Genomic DNA, 21193 nt, shown 5'->3' with positions numbered 1-21193 from the left:
ATGCATTTATAAAATTAAAAGTAGAAATAAACAGTTTTAAAAGGATGAAGTAGCAAAATATTTAAAACTTTATATAAAAAAATAATTGATATTTTTAAACAAAGAAATTTTTACCAACAAATGAAATCTGTTCCTATAACATAAATACAAATGTTATGACCAGAAACAGGCTCTGGTATCAGCTAGGCAGGTCCCAGGCAATTTATAGTCCCCAATCAAGATCAGTGACCTTTTCAAAGTTATCTACCTCCTTGCTCATTACAACCTCATCTGGTAAGCTGTTTCCAGTGCCCACAACCCTACTAAATTATAAAATTTTGTGTAATTTATATGAGATTATCATATCCGTAAAAACATGCACTGTAGATAAGGTTTGCAATGTTTAATTTTTATGTAATATTTAAATACGCAATGACATTAACATATCCATAAAAACATGCAGCGCACATAAATATTTTAAAATGGAGTGACATCAATAAAAACTTAAAAAATATAGCGATAAAAATGTTTTTAAATGAAATTTATGACCGAAAAAATAATTTTCGAGCAATGCATAAAACCACACATTTTGAAACTTTAATATGATATTTAATGCGCATAGGGTGAAAAATATGTAATAATAATTAAGTGCTTCATCAGTAAGCTGTTGGTCCTTTGATTTTAAAATTTCATAAATCATTACCAATTTTTATACAGTTTGTAGTCCAAGGCTGTTTATAAGTTTGCTTTGTATCATGGCGAAATTTCAAAAAAATAAGTTCTCTACTTGCTGACGAGGCTAAGCAGAATTTTAAAAGAGATTGAGAAAAAGTATTACATATAGGAAAATCCGCTGGATTAGCCTGAATGCAATATTGGAACGTTTCTAGAAACTTAAGGAACACTCTCGAAACCTTTAACTTACTGCACAATATTTTTTTCCGAAGAAGAAAGCAATGAGAAACCTGACATTTTTAATTTTTGCTCTCTAACTTGTTGGAAGAGCCTGTTGATGTCTTTTTCACCGTGAAGCTAATGATACAAATGTGGTTGGTACATTGAAAATTATGCTGGATGACTTAGCTGTGCAATCTTCAATATTCGGCATGACTCTAAAAGAGGTGACAGAAATTTAACTGAAACAATAGATGAGTCTTATGATAGTGCAGTACGTTAAGATGCTCGAGTTTTCTGATAGTCTCTTTAAAGTGAGAGATTAAATTAGCGAAATCATTCAAAAAGTTTTTTGAGACTGCGACCCAGTCAGCGTTCACCCCCTGCTGTAACGAATCAAATGCACTGATGTAAAATTATGCAAGGTAAATTAGAGAGAGTAATACACAAATTAAACAGCGTCTATGTCCGAAATTTGAAGTTCATGAGCAAACACTCTTAACATGACCACCTGTACAAAAAGAAAAATTCGATTATTTTCAGCTGCTGACGCCGAAATAGAATCATTTCTTATACCCTCTAAGGGCGAATAGTAGATAAAATTTTGTTTGATTACGCTCATTATTTCTTGAGATACAGCAGTTACAATTGACGACAAAAAACGTTTTATAGCTCAACCCTCGCTTGAGCTATTGACACAAAAATTGAATCAGGACCTATACCTGTTAGGGGCAACATATGGACCAATTTATTTATATATATATATATATATATATATATATATATATATATATATATATATAAAACAAGAGATACAATTTAAAGACAATTTTAAAATAGAAATTCAAAGAAATTGAAAAAATCAACGACATTAAAAAACTGAAAGAATAAATATAAAAGTGTACCGTAATGCCAGCGCAAAGCTGCTAGAAACAAAAACAGTCCAAACATATTCACACAAACAGTCAAAATACAAATGAAAAAGCAAATGAAAAAAGCGAGAAAAGCGAGAGGGTCTTATATGTTGAAAAGTGTGACATCAGTTATGCACTGTCCTTAACCATAAGAATCACATTACAATTGAAATGCATTTTTTGATGTTTTAAAAGTACTGGTAATTTTTCTACGCACAGCATATTTCGTCTATTTTTAAGAAAAAAAAAATTTGTTATGTTTAGCTTGAACTTTTAATACTGACTAAACATAAATGCTTTGAGTTTTGTTTCAAAAACACAATATGTTATAATTAAGAAATAACTTTTCAGTTACACACATACGTACTTACTTTTAAAATTTCGTTTTTGACATATGTCGTTAAAGCGATGAGTATCTGAAGATCGAAATAGTTCACACTTAAGGGAAATGCCATAAAATATATAATGTGACAAACTATAAATACATTTCCCGTCTATTACTTTTCAATAAGTTAAGTTGTGTGCCAAATAAAGCTAGAACTTTTCACTATTTCCGTTTTCGCAATTTCGCTTTAATTCAGAAATTTGCTAAACTAACCTCTGTTTTTTTTGTTGAACAAATTGCGTATTTTAAGTTGCTTGAATTTAAATTTCAAAAAAAAAAAAAAAAAAAAAAACCCGAAAAGAAAAAAAAAATAATCATCTTGTACGGGGTTTGGAAAAATAATTTAAAAATATGCGTCATTAGTACCCAATTTTTAATATTATCCCACTTGTCCCCCCAAAACATTTAACAAATAGTTTAAAACAATAGGAGAAAACAGATCTTCATAACACAACATTCAGCTTATTAATTTTGTTAAACGTTCATATATAACAAACTTACCTCATTCAAACATTATGTGTTTATTGATTGTTTGAAGAACATCCAGAAACACTGAAGATAATACAACTATAAGTTGGTGTTAAACATTTGAATTTCATTTCAATTCCCAGAAATATTATTTGCATCTACTCTAATCACAGAAATGAGTATTCACCCAAATTTCACATTGGAGGATAATTCTCATACTGCCGATGATAAAATTAGTGTCTTTTGAGGGATATTAGAGATAGTTAACGAGTGTCCTAGTTTTGGTTTCACGATATTGGAGATATTTGGTGAGACTCTCTGTAGTATCAACGTTAAAACTTTCAGTAACTGTTTTGTGGTTTCTGTACATTTTTTTACATCACATAATGGCACCAAAGAAGGGGGTAAAGTAATATTAAATTTTCTGCTCACTTCAAGACATAATCTTTACTAATAATAAAGCTGAAAGTCTCTCTGTCTGGCAGAATCTCTGTCCGGATCTCTGTCTGTCTGTCAGGATCTCTGTGACGCGCATAGCGCCTAGACCGTTCGACTGATTTTCATTAAACTTGGCACAAAGTTAGTTTGTAGCATGGGAGTGTGCACTTCGAAGCGATTTTTCGAAAATTCGAGGTGATTCTTTTTCTATTCCAATTTTAAGAACAATACTATCATAAGATGGACGAGTAAATTACGAAACTATTATAAAGTGGAACCGTAACATGGGCACAAGCCAATTGGCGAGATACGAAATTATCATAACGTGGAACCGTAACATGGGTGCAAGCCAATTGGCGAGAAAATTCACCATACATTATTATGTAAATATACAGGCGAACCAAAAGGCCTTTTAATTTTTCTACTACCGGCAGAGCCGTGCGGGTACCACTAGTGTATTAATATTTCTCGCACACGTTTCTTTTTGGTTTTTCGCCTAATTCATATCTTACACGTTAACAAAATCATTGTATTTGTTTACTTCTTAAAGTATCATTCTTTATTATTGCCTTAGTTTTATGGATTCAGAAAATGTACGAAATATAATGCAATTAAGGAGTATTGTTTCTAACGTGAGCATAACAAAAATTTAATGAATTATTTTTTTTCTTTTCAAATGCATCATTTTTGGTAAGTTTTCTTTTTTATTTTATAGAAATGACTTAATTTTATTGCTCCTTTCTGTTTTTAAGCTCAGCTAAACAGAACATTTTCAGCATCAACATTCTTTCCGCTAGTATTTTTTTTTCTTTGATTATTGTTACTTATAAGAATTTATTTAAAATAGGAAAACTATGTCATGCATTAAAGAAAGAGATTAAAAAAAATGCTCAAAAGTATTTAAAAACCTATGATATGCGATGTCGTAAATAAATTATGTAGCTTATGATAACACAAGGATTCCTTTTGAATAAAGATAAAGCAAATGTAGACCTGTAATTAACAAATGTTCCATTACTATTAACTAAAGATTATTATAAAGCCTCAAATCCATACGTCTGTTCCATAATTGATATTGATTCCTTTTTTTTTTTTTTTTTGCTCCTTGTAATCTTTTTCTGCTAAAAAATAACGAAAAATTCAATTAAAATCTTTGTTTATCTTTCCTATATCAACTGCTTACTGCTCTTTCTTTAGCACCGTATACAAAAACCATTAATATTATCTAAAAAAAAACACACAATTAAAAAAAGTAAACGGTATTAAGAATCCAATAGTATGTTATAATTACATCAATTACGCAATTTGTGCCAATGTCGGATGCTAACGTTTTTTTAAGATTAAGTTGATGATGATTATTTTTTTTTATTAGTCTTGTTTTTGCACACTTTCTGGAGGGCTGAAGATCCCACTTCAATCAATAAACTTATTTTGTACTTGACTTGTCTTATATATTTTGCTTTTTCTTATATATCATTACATGTTTTCTTTTTGCATTGCTTTTTACACGAATCATTTTTTCTTTTTTCTTCGAACCTCCTTTTATAGAAACTTATTCCTTTTTTTTTTTTTTTGACTGCTTTTATAATGAAGGATTACTTTAGAACACATCTTTCCTATCAACATTTATTGATAATATGAATGCGAATAAAAAAAACTTACAGTAAAGGTTCCAAAATAAAATAATAAAATAACGCAATAAGTGATACTGAATTTAATCTTCAATCAGGTGAGGATCCCACGCTGATTATTAGGTATTAATGAATGTTCAAACACTATATCACGTTCAATGCACTGAAATCATTCCGTTTCTTTTCGTTTTATTTTGTACTAGCGGTACACACACGGCTTTGACCGTAGTAGAAAAATTAAAAGGTCCTTTGGTTCGCCTGTATATTTAGAAATAATGGATGATAAATTTTTTGCCGATTTGCTATGTGAATTTGCTCACCCATGTTATGGTTCCACGTTATGACAATTTGATAATTTAATCGTCCATGTTATGATAATTTGTCCGGTAAAATGTTCTTAAAATTGGAATAGAAAAGGTGCAAAGTCGAATTTTCGATAAATCGCCTTGAAGTGCTCCCTCCTCTGCTACGAAGTAATTCCTTGTCGAATTTCGGGAAAATCGGCAGAACGGTCTATAGGCGTTACGCACGTAACAGAAATCTAGATATCCCGACATCCAGACTTTCAGCTTTATTATAATAAAGAAATAGCACTTCAGGCATTTATAATTTCATTCTGTTTATATAACAGTCGTGGCATAACAGCCTAATAGGACGGCGTCTTACTCCAAACTTACAGGGACACGCAGTAATGTTATATTTTAGAAAAAGACAACTGAAGACAACTCCTCCACTTCTCCCTCGAATGGTAAAAAGACCTTCTCGGTTTTTATGGGAGATGTGGAGTGACTTTCCAACGCCATCCTATTAAGAAACACGGAACAACAGCTCATTTGATTGAAATTTATTTCAGAAAAAAAGTATTACTTTTGTTTGTAATTTTTTTTGTTGCAGTACCCATGCTGTAAATATATATGACTAGAAAGTCACCCGTCAAGGCATGACGGGTGAAAATTGCTTCAACTTTTGTACGAAGCAATTGCCTGTTTGGTAATATTTTGATAGTTGAAATTTTAACCCTCACTCCAGTTTATTAACCCTGAAGTTAAAAACCCAGTAGATATCGTTCATAGTTGACGGCTTTTTCGTTTCTTCATTCCCCTGAAATGTCACAATCTTACCAGTAAAATATTTAAGTTACCAGATCCAATGAGGTCGTTTCCTAAATTTAAAAGTGTTTTTTTTTTCGAAAGAACATGCATAAAAATATAGCATCTAACCATATTTTAAATAATTTGCTTAAGTTTAATATTTAAAAAAAAAATATTTAAATCGGTGATCTTTTACTGTTTACATTTCTTGCCGATGACATCACAAATGATGAAATGCCATTCTGTGTTGCCATTCACAGAGCAAAATATTTAACTTGCATCTTTACTCACGTGAATTGGCAACGATATGGTTGATAGCAAGCGTAGAGCGCAATTTTAATTCGCTTCTTGATTATCATAACTTGGAAACGTGGTACAAAGATGCGCCAAAAAGCATCATTTGTGGCGTCATCTAGACCACGCCTTGTTTAAAAAATCAGACATTTAGAAAATAACTGTTGGGAAAATAAAATAATTTTCTGGGTTCATGTTTTTTTTTTTTGCTTAGTCTATCAATTTCAGTGACTAAAAGTAGTACTGTTGACTGAAGGAAACAACTTCATTCAACCTTGTCACAATAAAGCCTTTCCCTGCATGTTAAACATTACCGAAAAACATTATCAAACTATCAAGCAGTGGTGCGAGTTTCATTGTTGAAATACGCACGTAACTTGATCGTCGGCTATTATATATATAAGGATTACACAGCACGCACTGATTTATTTTATTTCAAAAGCAATATGGGATATTTTACACAGCTTCCTAAGTTTTATGCATTTTTTTTTTCATATAATTTAGATATTTATTTCTTCAGCACGACCCACGTGGCTCAAGTTTATACGTTTAGAAAAGCGATTTTACAATTTCTTTTCATATGAAAAAGATTGTGTCAACGAAGGTTTTGAAAAACATTATTTAATAGGAACATATTAGTTGTATTTTATAAATTTATTTTGGTGCGCATTAGAAAAATCAAAATGTAAACAGGTTACCAACTAAGCCCTGCCTCCTCTGTTGTTTTTTCTGAAATACCGTTTACATTAAGCATGCTACATTTAGACTTAATTTTATTTTCGTTTCAAAACATGTATCTCTGAGTTTTTATCACAAAAATACTACTGAAAAAAACATCGATAAAGTAAAATATTTCCATTACTCCTCAAGTTTTAAAAACATTGTTTTCCGTTTTGACCACAATTAGTACTGTACTCATTAAGCTTAAATAATTAAGCATAAGTTATGTCGAATGGATAAGTTAGAAGAATATTACAATATTTTATTTAGACATAAATATTCATGAAGGTATCCCATTACACCAGAATCTCCCATATTTGTATTATTGTTTGAAACTGAGTGATATATAATTTGTACTCGAAACCACTATTTAAAACAAAACAAAATTTGTTAAAGAATTGAGCTTTGTGTAAAAACAAAAAATTTTAGCAGTATATCCCGTTATATTTCCATCAATATTCCAATATCTCAACCATAATTGTGTACATAGTTGGACGGCATCCAAGTCGTCACCTTCGGTCATTGTATTGAAAAACGATTGCATGAGGACTAACAATGTACATTATAGATGAGAAATGTGGTTTGAAAAATGATCTTTTGACGCAATAAAACTTCAGACTGCGGGAGTTTTTCATCGTCACTCTTCTTATCTGTTCCATTTCCCAAAAAATGTACACTTAAATCGCCCACGGAGCTCTAAATGCACTTGCATTAAGATAGATGATCCTAAAGTTTAGCTGTTAACTGATTAATCGAGTATTCGAACGCGTTATCAGAAATAGTTTCAGGTTCAGTATTTTTAGGGTTAAGATGTTGATGGTGCATCGGGAGCATTTTATTGACCATTCATAATGATTATGAATGACGGTGAAAAATTGCGTTGATTTGAAACGCTTACATGCTTGAAGTATAAAATAAAATTGATTTTAAAAGATTGAACTACATGACATGAAATCGGAAGAAAATCATTTTCTGTTACATATTTTCAAGGAACTTTTTTTTTGTAATATTTTATAAAACCCGGCAAAGTTATTGTTCTCTGTTCAACGTTTGACGAGAAGCCTTTTCTTGCATTCATTGATTTAACCATAGCTACATTAAATTCAACTTATAGTGAAAATACCCGAGCTCTTATGAAATTACTTGTTTTCAAATAGGCATTCGATGTATACTGCTCTTTAGTATTATTTATATCAGTACTTAGTATTATTTACATCAGCAAGGCTTTTTGGCTCTGACTTCAGAAATGGACATGATATTTCTTTTTTGCGACTGATGTCGTCTTTAATCACTGTTTTCGGAATTTCTCTTTTTTTTTTTTTGCTGCATACTATACACATTAATGTATCTAAATAGTTGAAAAAGATGATTGGGGACATTGACCCTTTTGAATCTTTAGTTTTTTAATAAAATGTCGAAAAACGAGCCTAAATAATCTTGATGCATTTTAATTACGTATTTAGAATATTCAACAACGTTTTAGTAGAAAAGTTTGTACAATTTATATTTTATGTCATTACTTTTTTTTAATCTTTAAAAAGTTTTAGTCAAAGGTTTTTCGCTTAAATACTTACATTGTCTATTAAGTACTTCTTTTAACTCGAAAAATATAATAATGAATAAAGACAACTAGGTTACCAATCTATTATTAACAAAGTGAATAAAACGACTAACATTATATAGGAAACAGTGGGAAAATCCGGCTAAAATTTCAAGATGTTATTGATGGATGATATTTCGTTGATAATTGATACATACTACATTTTTTGAGGCAGAATCCAGAAATGGACTTATCATTACGGGCAGTGTTAAAACTAGATCCGTCATTCCCTCCTGCATCCATCGATTACAGATCCGTAGTTGCTTGGTTTCGCCTAACACGTTGACCAATTTCTCTAAAGAATAATAATCTGCAATCCCTATAGTCTACGATTCTTTTTCGATCGAATTAAGAAACTTAGTCAAAATACATTCGATGTCTTGCACGAAGCATAGCTTATGCAAAAAGAAATAAAAATTAAAATGGTTGTATTTCAAATTGCCAATATGTTCTTCCCATAAAAGTGCTTGTAGACGGAGCTACGGTCGTTCGCGGTGTGCGTCTGCACTGCAATGCTGATGATTTGCGTATTTTTTCACCGCAAACGCATGATGTGAATTCCAGACAGTTTGCACTATTCCTTCAGAGCGACTCATTTTTGTGACCAGTGATATTTTCCACATGAAGGTCACTTCTGATTTGCTATTGAATAATACGTGATTTTGGTCACGTGGCAATAAACACCAATATGGTTGCAATACTTGACAAACTCTGACCAATGGGGTCGTTTCCAAAATTTTAAAAGTATTTTTTTTTTCTTCTGAAAGAGCATGCTTAAAAACATAGGATCTGAACATTTTTTAAACCCTTTGACTAAGTTTAATATTAAAAAAAATATTTTAATTCGTGCGCTTTTATTATTTAAGTTTCTGCTGATAACATCACAAATAATGAAATGCCATTCCCTGATGCCATTCACTGAGCATAATATTTGATTCGCTTCGTTAGTCACATGTGGTGGCAACGATATGGTTGATAGCAAGCGTAAAACGCAATATTTAATTCGCTTCTTCATTACGAAAACGTGGAAACGCGGTAGACAGATGGCCAAAGTACATCATTTGTAACGTCATGAGAACAAAGCATTATTCTTAAAATCGGACAATTTAAAAAATTAATTAAAAATTAAGCGTTGGGAAAGTGAAAGTTTTTTCTCGCTCCATGTTATTTTTTTCGCTTATTCTATCGATTTCAGTAAATAAAAGTAGTATTTTTGACTGAAGGAAACAACCCCATTTCGGCTCAAAAAATGTTACGAACTCGGCGATATACTTTTAATTTTTCGTTCTTAGGCTTCATGTCTTAAGTCCATATGCTACATCAGTGGAGGCCAAATCTCCACTGTTGGAGGCTAGTGTATTGCTTAAAATGCGACAGAATCTAAATTTGATAACTACTTAAAGATATATATATTCTAAACTTTTAAACATTAAATGTTAAATGATAAACGTAACTTTAAAAATCCAAAACGCAAAAACATAATGAAACTTTATTTGAAGAATGAATTAATTTGTTTAAATACTTACAATTAAACGCAGTTATAATTGCAAAACAAAAAATACATAAGTCTACAAAACAGCATTGAAAGTTCCAAAAATAAACAATTTAATTTCAAAGAAACGTTTAATCCTTATATATATATATATATATATATATATATATATATATATATATATATATATATATATATATATATATATATATATATATATATATCTATATATATATATATGTATATATATATATATATATATATATGTATATATATATATATATATATATGTATATATATATATATATATATGTATATATATATATATATATATATATATGTATATATATATATATATATATATATATATATATATAAGAGCGAATTCAATGATCGAGAAACGCTCCTGACGTCAATAACGATGAAATTCGTGCCACGACATGATAATTTGATAATATTTTTTGGTAATGTTTGACATGCAAATAAATGTTTTATTTTGTCTAGGCTTAACTGGATCCGGTAACTTAACTGTTTTACTGATGAGACTCATTTTTAACCGATTTCAAAAAAAGGAGGTTATGATTTCGTCTTGCGGCTTTTTATGTATGTTTTCCTATTGCTCCAAGAATACTGGACCGATTTTTATAAACTACTACCCTAAAGTAACAGACAGCCCACCAAATCCTGAGTCAAACACTAATTTAGCAAAACGCGTAAGTCTTAAAACTGAACCTTACTCAGTTACGTTAGGTAGTAGTTTATAGGAGGTCCCGACTTCAAACGGTTATTAAAAACTAAGAGATCGTATATATTATGAAAGGATTCCGGGCAGTTGTGCCGTGGTCTGAGTGTATATTCTCTAAACGTTTCGGCTGCATCTGCGGCAGTCATCCTCAGTGGTTCCGAGTTCGTAACTTCTAGGGAAGAGACTTCTTGGCAACTGATGCAAGTGTCGAAGTGCTCTCAACATTTATAGGGCATGGGTCCTCTTGGTTCTGGACTGGGATTGGCTGGTGAACGTCTGTCTTCATCGCTTCCAGATTGAAGCTTAGGCTCTCCTTTTCCTGCTCGGGGATTGGCTGCTGGGGATTCAGCTGAAGGTCCGTCCTTGTTTCTGATTGGCTGGAGGTTCTTGTTGTTTTGATCCTTTTCAGTATGGGATGCCAGAGCTTGTTTATTTTTATTCCTTCTTCTTTTTTGTTGAAATTATTTGGATGTTTGAATATCTCGATGGCTTCTCTGTTCAATCTCGCATAATAATGGCAAGTCCTTGAGAGTATTTTCATCTTTTTGAATTTGATGTCATGGTTCCCCTCACTAAAAGTGTGTTCTGCGACTGCTGACTTCTGATTGTGGCCTAGTCGGCAATTTCTTTGATGTTCTTTGATTCTAGTGTTGACGCTTCTCTTAGTAGTTCCAATATAGGTAGATCCGCAGGAACAGGGAATCTTGTAAACACCTGCGGCGGACAAGGGATCTCTTGCATCTTTCACAGATCGTAATAAGTCGCTGGTTCGGTGGGTGGGTTTGAAAACAGTCTTGATGTTGTGGCGTCGCAGAAGTCTTTCGATTCTATCAGTAACGTCCTCAACGTAGGGGAGGTAGGCTGTGGACTTGATCGGATCTTCTTTAAGTGGCTGTTTTTTTATTTTGGGGTGGAAGGCTCTTTTGATCTCTTGCTTTGAAAAACCGTTGGCTTGGAAAACATTTGTGAGGTGGGAAATTTCATGCTCGATAGCAGTCGGTTCGCAGATTCTGTTGGCTCTCACGAATAAAGTTTTCATTACACCTCTCTTCTGTCGAGGATGGTGATTAGAGTCCTTGTGTAGATAGCGATCAGTATGTGCAGGTTTGCGATAAACACGATGGCCTAGGGATCCGTCATCTCTGCGACTGACCAAGACATCCAGGAAAGGCAACTTCCCGTCGTTTTCGGTTTCCATCGTAAATTGGATATTCTCATGTTGGCTGTTTATGTGAGTCAAGAATCGGTGAAGTTCGTCTTTTCCATGGCTCCATATCACGAAAGTGTCGTCGATGTATCTGAGCCAGCAAGTCGGTTGTTTTTCGGCAGTGCTGAGAGCAACTTCTTCAAATTTCTCCATGTAGAAGTTGGCAATTACAGGGCTCAATGGACTCCCCATGAATTAAGAAATGAAAAAATGGTCAACAATGAACGCTATCTACTTGAGTTAGGGTTCATTCACTGGTGTTAGGGTAAAAGTTTCAACTATCAAAATATCGCCAAACAGGCAGTTGCCTTGTTCAAATGTTTTTCTCCTGCCATTAAATGACAGGCGATTTTCTAGTTTTTCGTAGATTTATAATATTGTCGTAAACACGATGTCTACACAAACTTACACCGTAAAAAAAAATCCGGAAATGTTTGTGAGTATATCGGGCAGCTACGGTTCATGAAATTTTCAAAAACGTTTCTGAGTATTTCGGAATCCTCTTTCAGTGATATCCAGAAATGTTTCTGAGTATTTCGAAATCATCTTTCTGTAATTTCCAGAAATGTGTTTCTAAGTATTTCGGAATTCTCTTTCTGTAATTTTCAGAAACGTTTCTGAGTATATTTTGCAGCTGGGGGGGTGGTTCATGAAATTTTCAAAAAGCGTTCTGAGCATTTCAGAATCTTCTCTGAAATTTTTGGAAACTTTTTCAAATATTTCAATATTCTTTTTTTTTTTTTGACTCTTTTTAAGAAATACAAATCTAAATTATACTGTGGCGTACTATACAGCTTCAATTTATATTTTCACTGCTGGGATGGGTAATATTTCATTCCAAAAGATAAACAAAAATAAATAAATAAATAAATAAATAAATACTTTTATGGTGTGAAAATACAAAAATGTATTTAAAATAAATTCCTCCAGTTTCTTTTGTTATCAGTAAAATAATCATAAAAATAAACTTATAACGAAAGAAACTGGAGGACTTTTTAAAACAAATAAGTTTGCATTTTTACACCAATATACATAGAAGTATTTTATTAATTTATTTTTTGTTTACTTTTTGGAATGAAATATAATCATCTCAACAATGAAAAAATAAATTAAAATTGCTATGGTATGCATCATTATAGTTAAAGATTTGTATTTTAAAAAAAAGTTACAGAAAAAAAAGATCCCGAAATATTTGAAAACGTGTTTAAAAATTTCAGAGATAATTCTGAAATGCTTAGTATTTTTTTTTTTTTTTTTTAGTATGAACTTCAGATGACAATACATTCGATTTTTTTTTTTTTTTGAAAAGTACAGAAAAAAGATTTAGATACTCAGAAACGTTTTTGAAAATTTCAGAAAGCGGATTCCAAAATACTTATAAGTGAATTTGGAAATTACAGAAAGCAGATTCCAAAATACTCAGAAACGTTTTTGAAACTTTCAAAAAAAAGATTCCGAAATAAATGTTCTTAAAACTTCATCAACTAGAGCTGCCCTTATATTCAGAAACGTTTCCGTATTTTTTTTTTAGAATGTATGAGGGTCATTTTTCGTATGGTGGACATTTTTGAACGTATGATGGAAAAAATAAAAATGTTTTCAACACAAGCAGTGACTTAAAAATATTTCAGGAAATTCTAAATTATATATCATTGGAATGCTAAAAATATTCATTTGCAAAAACATACATGCATATTAATATTCAAGAACATTATTATGTGGCCCTTGGTGCTGTATTACGCCTAAGAACAAAAGATATGCTAATGTTCCTTCAGAAACATTAAATATTAATTACAATGAAAATAGATAAATCTTTATAAGAAATGTTACATTTATTGAGAACTAAAACAGAAAAAATAATTTCCAGTAACGATACTTAGGAAAATACATACTATGTTTTCCTAAGGTTATTAGCGATTTCCCATAAACATAGAGATATAAAGCATTTCCGACAACACGCAAACAATGAATTAAATAATTAACCATGAGTAAACTTCAGTTGAACTTCAGAGAAACTAATTTTATCAATCAATAAGCAATAAATATATGCTAATCTTTTTTTTTTTTTTTTAATTCTGAACTTTTGTGTGGAAGGATATTTTCATATCTTCTATTCCTCATTCATTGTAAACACTGACTAAAGTAAGTTAAACAGGCCCATGATTTCAAAGTTTTTCAAAGGGGTGGGATGGCAAAGGATATGTGCTCAAGGCATTTTATACTAGCGGGACCTTTATCTAACTGCATCCGAATGAATAAAGCATTAAAATACAAGTAAGAATGGTAGAAATGTATAATAATATTGTTTTGTTTTTATCCAGGGGGAAGGCTAAATTGCCCAGCCCCCCCCCCCACCTGAGGCCCTAAATGACGGACCTGAAGCTAAATACGATAAATTTCAATAATAAAAACTTACTCGATAACTCTGGGATAAATGAATCCATTTTTGATTTACAGCACAAATTCCTTCAGTTGTTCCTACTCAAATACAATGTACCGCTCTCGTACAGAGCGTTTTCAATGGAACAAAATATGGCATACAAGTAACGCATTCTAATACACACTGGATTAAACACACACACACACGAACAGCAGATTATGTTCCTCGAAAGCAATTGTACCAAAATGGCGCGAAAATCTTTCATTTCTTCCCAACCTAATGCGTAGAGTGAAAAGAAGGATAAAATAAAACTCATTCAAACAGGAAGTTATAAACTACACATGCGTCAATTGTTTTAGCTTCTTATTTTGAAAATAAAGAAAAGGTTTTATATATCATCAGCAATAATCTGATAAAGATAAATTATCATAGCATAAAGAGACTAAAAAATTATTTTACATCTATCGAATTCATGCGGTAAATAAAAAGTCTCCTCAATGCATGTTTCAGTTTACTTCTCTTGTCCATCGAATATGTGCGCATGTGCCAACCGTTATCTTTTTTTTTTTTCTGAATATGTGTAAAAGGTTTTTCTGCTGTTCGGAAAAGTACTAAAGATAGAAGGTTTTTCATATACTCAGAGAGGTGTTTCGTATACCAAAAAAGGTTTCTGAAAATGTTTACAGTGTACTTACTATTTTTATTTTACTACTTACGAAAAATATTAAAAAATAATTTGCTTAAACGTAACATTTTCCTGATATATTTTCACCAACAATGATAAAGCATAAAACGCGCTTGCAAACAGAGCTTTGCCGAAATGACAACTATTATTAAAATTAACTACATTGCCAATACAGATAAATTCTCTGCGTTTGGGAACTTTCTCAAGAAAATTAATCAATTGAAATTTCTATTGAAATCGTTCCCCAACAGTAGTAAATGCTCATTGTTTCACTTTTAGAACACGTTTGTTGAAAGGCACGCACATATAACATGGGATTTAATGCAGAAGTACAGGTGATAGCACTAAGACTTGCTTTAGTTTCAAACAATTGTTATCATTATTGCTTGTGTTTCAATTCTAAATTAAATTAAAGACACGAAATATAATTACAAGAGTTGTTAAAATAATTTAAACATTGAATTGCAATGGCATACTTTTCGAAGTGTATTAATTTGTTTCGATATAGTTTGAAAAGAGGCAATAAATGGATTATTATTAAGCGTAGAAGTGGCCAGATGCTTGCATGTTTCGACAAGTAAGTCACCTGCATGTTAAGAATAATAACTTAATAGTGAACATTCAATTTTTAGTAAACTTAAATGCGGTTTTTTGTTACATAATTTTCCTAAGCAAGAGCCTATCCTAAAGCAAGATATTTCGTACGAACTATACCAGGATGTTCTACGTATAAAAGCTCAAGCTCTTTACTTTGTTAACTTTTGGGAATTACTAATCTGTTGGCTCTCAAAAGGCAATTATTTTCAATGCTTAGTTCGTTCCTGATTTTATAAAATTGCTGCAAATCTTTAGAAACGTTTTGTGGCCATCCAAATTTTGTGTAGTTAATTGCTTGACTAATTTGACCGTCAGTGACATTTGCCTTTTCATTGTCCTTACTTATGAAATTTTCAAAGTCTAAGATATAACAAACGAATTTTCTGCAAGTTTATCCACTAGTTTATCTTCAGCAGAAGGAAGCTTAGAAAGTGCATCTGCTAAAAGAAGATCTGAATCTTTCTTGTGTTTCATAGTGTAGTCATAATTTGATAAAATTATTGACCACCTTTGAATTATTCCATTTGCCATCTCAGGAACTGTTTTATTATGATCCAGTAATGTAAGTAAAGGTTTATAATCGGTCTCAATAACGAATTTCAGATTTACCCCTAAACTTTGTTTTATACCATTTAAAAGTACTATCTTCATTAGAAAAATCAATTTCGTTAGCATTAAAATTACATTTATTCTTATATTAACCGTAAATGCAGGCGTCAAGTTATCAATATTTACATTAAGTTGTTCTATCCAAGAGCGACCCATTAAAGTTGGTCTGTTTGGTGTTTCGATAATAACTAAAGTAAATACAGAATCCGGCTATGAAATTTAACAGGAACGAAATAATTGCCTATTATTTTCAATAAGTTTCCAGAATAAGATTTCAACCTAGGAATTTCCACAGAAGTTAATCTTTTTAAGTCCAATTCCTTAAAAATATTGTTGTACATAATTGTGTAAGCACTGCCAGAGTCCATTTGCATTTCTAGATCACTTCCAGCAATATTAAGTTTCACAATATATGGTTTTGGAACATTAAATCCATAATTTGTAACCGTATTGATACACAAATCTTTGGCTTCAAAATCTTGAGCAGTATTTTCATCAACAAAATTTGCTGTTACAGCCTCACATATCGGAGCTATGTGACCTTTATGCTTACATTTTTTACAAATTGCGTTTTATAAGTACACTCACCTTTATGAAATTTACCACAATGTTTACACTTTTGTGTTTTATTAATTGGTTTCCGAAAATTTTCTGAAGCTTTTTCAGGAAAACTCTATTACTTTTCTTAAAATTCTGAAATTTAAAATTATCATCACGAGGTTTCTTCGTGCTGGCGATTTTAAAAATATTACTTTCATCGCCAAGTTTAATTAATTTGTCTTCTTTCATTGCAGTTTCCATTGCTATGGCAATATCGCACGCTTTCGAAAAATCAAGATCTGTTTCACTCAACAAACGGTTTTGAATTTGCATATCTGTTAAGCAACAGACAAATTTATCACGGATCGCTTCATTTAAAAACTCGCCAAAGTTACATTTACTGGCTTGTTCTTTAATTTAACAATGAAAGAAGAAATAATTTCTGCTATTTGCTTAATGTTGTGAAAACGAAAACGCTCCATGATTACGGAAGTTAGAGGTGAAAAATGTTTCTTTAAAACTTCTACAATATCACTATAAAGAATATCTTTTAAACCTTTTGGCTGAACCATGTTTCTCAAAATGGAAAATACTTTTCTCCTGATACAAGTCAATAAAGTTGCCCTTTTATCATTATCATTATTAATTCTATTTGCTTCAAAATAGAAATCCACTTGAAGTAAATATTCATTAAAATCGTCTTTTTTGTCATAGGAAGGCATTCTACCAGTATGCGAACGATAAGTTTTACTTATTTCATTGGAAGTCATAACATGATGGCTATGAACATCTCTTTCAGACGAAATTCTCAGAAATATAATTTGAAAGAAATCTCTTACCAATTTTGAGATGAAAACTCTTGACGTTGCATACTAAAATTAATCTTTTTTTTACCTCTTCGCCATTTGTACTGTATGTACAATAAATGATTAGGAAATGCACTTGATTATGAAAAGTAATGCATTTTTATTTAACATACAATATTTATATCTTTTAAAACTAAGAACCATCCATTTTTAACCTACTTCAAAAGTTAGGCGGTTATCAGTTCATACCGTATGTATGTTTTTTTTTTTTTTGTCCATTCACAGCTTCTCACCTATTGAACCGATTTTGATGATTCTTTTTTTAATAGATAAGGGATGGCTAGGGGATGGCTTAAGTTAGGTCCCATTACTCTGTTTGACCATATTTGTTCTTAAAAAAGTTACGGGCAAAAAACAGTAAATTTCATGCAATTTCCCTATTTAATGATTATATATAAAACCCATTGTTACAAAAGTTTGGTGCCATACAACAGTAATATTAGCAGTAATTGTGGTGATAATTTTGACTGAAGACTTCTCTGAAGCAAGCATTAAGTTTCTTCAGTGTCATTGCTTTAGAGTGCGGGTATTTATACAGCGGATTTAAGTAAACCTAACCTGGAAGTGAGATAATGCAGTGATTAAAATCTGCTTAACCTTTAGCCAACGGCGGTACATATGCTGTACCGACAAAAAGTGCTCTCTTCCTACGGCTGTGGTACAACGTCTGTACCAGTCCTTCCCTTCCCCCTCCAGTTACTTCCCGCAGTTGATAATCCTTTCACACACGCCTACACAGGGAGAAAATGAATGAAACGCACTACACCCCTTTTGGGGGTCTGTCAATCAGAGGCGTTTGGCATAGTTTTGTTCCCAGTGAAGGAATGTGTGGCGAAGTTTCGAAAAAGAGGGGAGAAAGTTAAGCAGAAGTAAAATACTTGAAGGAAAGAAAAATTTTTGATAGCCTTTTTCTGTTTAATAACCCAATAGTAAGGCTTCCTATAATTAATAACAGCATATTTAACTGAGTACAAAACACCTATTTAGTTTAAGCAGTGTAGATATTTAGGGAGCAGAGCGCAAGAAACATCATTCTCCAAAATATTTCTTTTGTTATGGTTTTATAAAAATAATTAAACACTTGAAAAGCATATCTTATTTTGCTAACTTTTCGAAAATGAATATCATGCTGAATAAGAAACAACTTATCAATTTGCGATTTGCCACGTTTCATTTATTTCATTATTTACAATTTAACTGAAAATTATTTGTAATACCGTTTCAACAAAACATGGAAAACATTCTAAAATCAATAAATTTGAAAGAGAGGTTCAATTAAGAATCTGTGTCGTGAATCTTTTGGTTTGAAAATTGAAAGTTAGACTAAATGCTCATTTTTTTTTTTTTTTTTTTTATAAAAAGAGTCACTAGCACAGCCAGAATTATCTTCTGGAGGGGGTTTTCTGTTCAAAACGAGCCTTTTCATATGTAAAAGTTATTGCACTAGGGATGGCAAGAATGTTAAAATCAAGGGCTCTGAGGGGTGTTTTTACCCCCCCCCCCCTTCGCTACGCCTAAAAATCTATCTAATTGATCACTTATTGAGTGAAAAGCATAAAAACTTAATTTTGATATTTTAGAAAATATAAATGTATTTCCTTGATATTTTGTCTATAGCGAATATTATTTCAGTACAAAGTCAAAAGGACTAAGGATATGCTGAATGAAACAAAATAAGTATGGTACACCGGGGCACGTTTACGAGGGTTTTTTCGCTGAATTTTTTAATTTTATGGTTCAACTTAGGAATTCTTAAATGTTATGGCCTTATAAAGCAGTTAATAAAGTATAAATTTGTGCATTCAGTTTTCCCCCTGTTTGTATTTAAGGGGCTTAAAATATTAATTTTTAAGTCAAAGTCGGTTGCTCCTCTTTCTTCCTTGCGCAAAAAAAAAAAAAAAAAAAGAGGTTAAGTGAAAAGATTTATAAGAGCACCTGATATATCTTACTCAGTTTTCAATGAGAGTCTAATGTCTGTTTATTTTTTTTTCTGTTAATTAATTCTTACATTTGGAACTGTTTATGCCAGTAAAAAATGGAAGAAAGAAATTGGTTTTCTGTTTACTCATGCGTATTTTTTTTTTTTTTACTTATCTTCTCTTACTCACAAATAACAACGTACTGGGTAGTGAAAATGTATTATAAAGATAGTACATAAATAGGAAATGTTGAAAAGAGGAAAGACTTGGAATCTAAAACAAATTTGCCCAGATATTTTTCTTGTGCATTGTGAAGGGAGCGGAACTTAATCCTTCAACAATTACTAGATGTATTTCAACCACAATTAGAAGAAAGAGTGAATGGGGATATCAGGGGATTTGTAGGCTGTCTCTCCATATTATCTCACTCGACAGTGATTGACTTTGAAACGCCAGCTTCATATACAAAAAAGGGTGCCTTGCATGCTCTAAAAGATAGATAAGCGCTAACGTTCTTTATGTAAATGAATACGGTGTTCAAGCATATTCCGCTTGCACCTGCTCAGAAAAGCAAAGCAAGGAATTGTTCGCTATTATTGTGGATTCTTTCTTGGACACACGTATTAGTGTCATCATTTTTCTGAATAGCCAAGCTGAAAAGCAAAGTTGCCTCCCTTGAATCTAAGGTATTCTACATTGTATTTACAATGGCTTTGGTCTCAGTTGAACGCTATTTACCTCCGCATTTTAGCGCATAGATAAGGACATCTGGCATTTATTGAATCCAGTGGTGTACCTCACAAATAGAGTTTGATATTTATTATTTTGTTGTCGTTAGCCTTAGGTTAGATGAGAAGCGTTATTTCAGTGATTTCAATTTTAAAACTGAACCAAATATACTTACAGAAAATCTAAACCTAGAGAACCCCATAAGGAACAAGGAGGGAAAAAAATTATTTTCAAACCATTGAATAAGTGATGACTAGCCAAGTATAGTGTCCCACTATAGTAACCCTGTATTGCGGAGAGCTCAGCGGTCGAAGTGGACATCGCCCCCTTTATGCTGTCCTATTCGGGGGGGAAGGAACTAAGAAAGCTTTGAGCCGCAGGGAGAGGGAAAAGATAATTGTATAGTTGCCGTAGCCTAAAGGTTAACCTTTACAATTCTACCAAGTTAGGTTTGCCTCAACTATTAGAAGTATTTTTATTGTTATCATCTATGCCAATAACAGATGATTTGGGCTAAGTAAGGAGATACATGATTGTATCACAAGCAACTTGTATGCTGTGAAATGTAAATCAGTTAGGGGAAACGTATTGTGGCAATTAATTGGGAAATGTTGTTTTTTCGCTTTATCACACGGTAAGCGAACCAATAAGCATTCAAATTCAGCTCAGTTCAAATGGCAGTTATTTTTAAACTAGTAGCTGTTTGTACACATCAGGTAAGTAGCAGGCATATAAATTCCTCCGCCAAGTGGCAGTTTAATTTTTCGCTTGTTGTGAGAGTAATTAGAGTCATGGATATCAGCCCTGAAACACGTGATAAAGTTATTGCCCTTAGAGAACACACTTCTAAAACGTTTGAAGAAATAAGCAAAATATGTGGAGTGAGTAAATCAAGTGTCGAGAGGATACGGCAGCGGTTTAAGGCAACAGGAAATACTGGAACCAAACGTATTGGAAAATGCGGCCGAAAAAGATAAACGTCGGCTCGTGAAGACAAAAGTTTACATCGA

At 32.0% G+C, this 21193-nt stretch overlaps 1 protein-coding gene across 1 annotated transcript; it reads right to left on the bottom strand.

Annotated features, from left to right (window-relative positions):
• Positions 1–202: 202 nt before the first annotated feature.
• On the bottom strand, positions 203–12050 carry LOC129234291 (uncharacterized). Its single transcript, XM_054868289.1, has 2 exons — positions 11251–12050; positions 203–299 (listed from the first exon to the last, which is right to left on the bottom strand). Exons 1-2 carry the CDS (start codon positions 12048–12050, stop codon positions 203–205), a joined length of 897 nt encoding a protein of 298 aa, XP_054724264.1.
• Between the last annotated feature and the right edge of the window lie 9143 nt (positions 12051–21193).

The sequence above is a fragment of the Uloborus diversus genome, chromosome 1, assembly GCF_026930045.1.
Source record: "Uloborus diversus isolate 005 chromosome 1, Udiv.v.3.1, whole genome shotgun sequence".
NCBI lineage: Eukaryota > Metazoa > Arthropoda > Arachnida > Araneae > Uloboridae > Uloborus > Uloborus diversus.
This window is presented reverse-complemented; position numbering and strand designations above follow the sequence as displayed.

Excerpts from the sequence above, each read along its gene's own strand:
- LOC129234291 (XM_054868289.1), bottom strand. The coding sequence starts at position 12,050 with ATGGGGAGTCCATTGAGCCCTGTAATTGCCAACTTCTACATGGAGAAA. Across the intron at positions 300-11,250 it reads CGACTAGGCCACAATCAGAA|GGTTGTGGGCACTGGAAACA; the intron begins GTCAGCAGTCGC and ends ATAATTTAGTAG.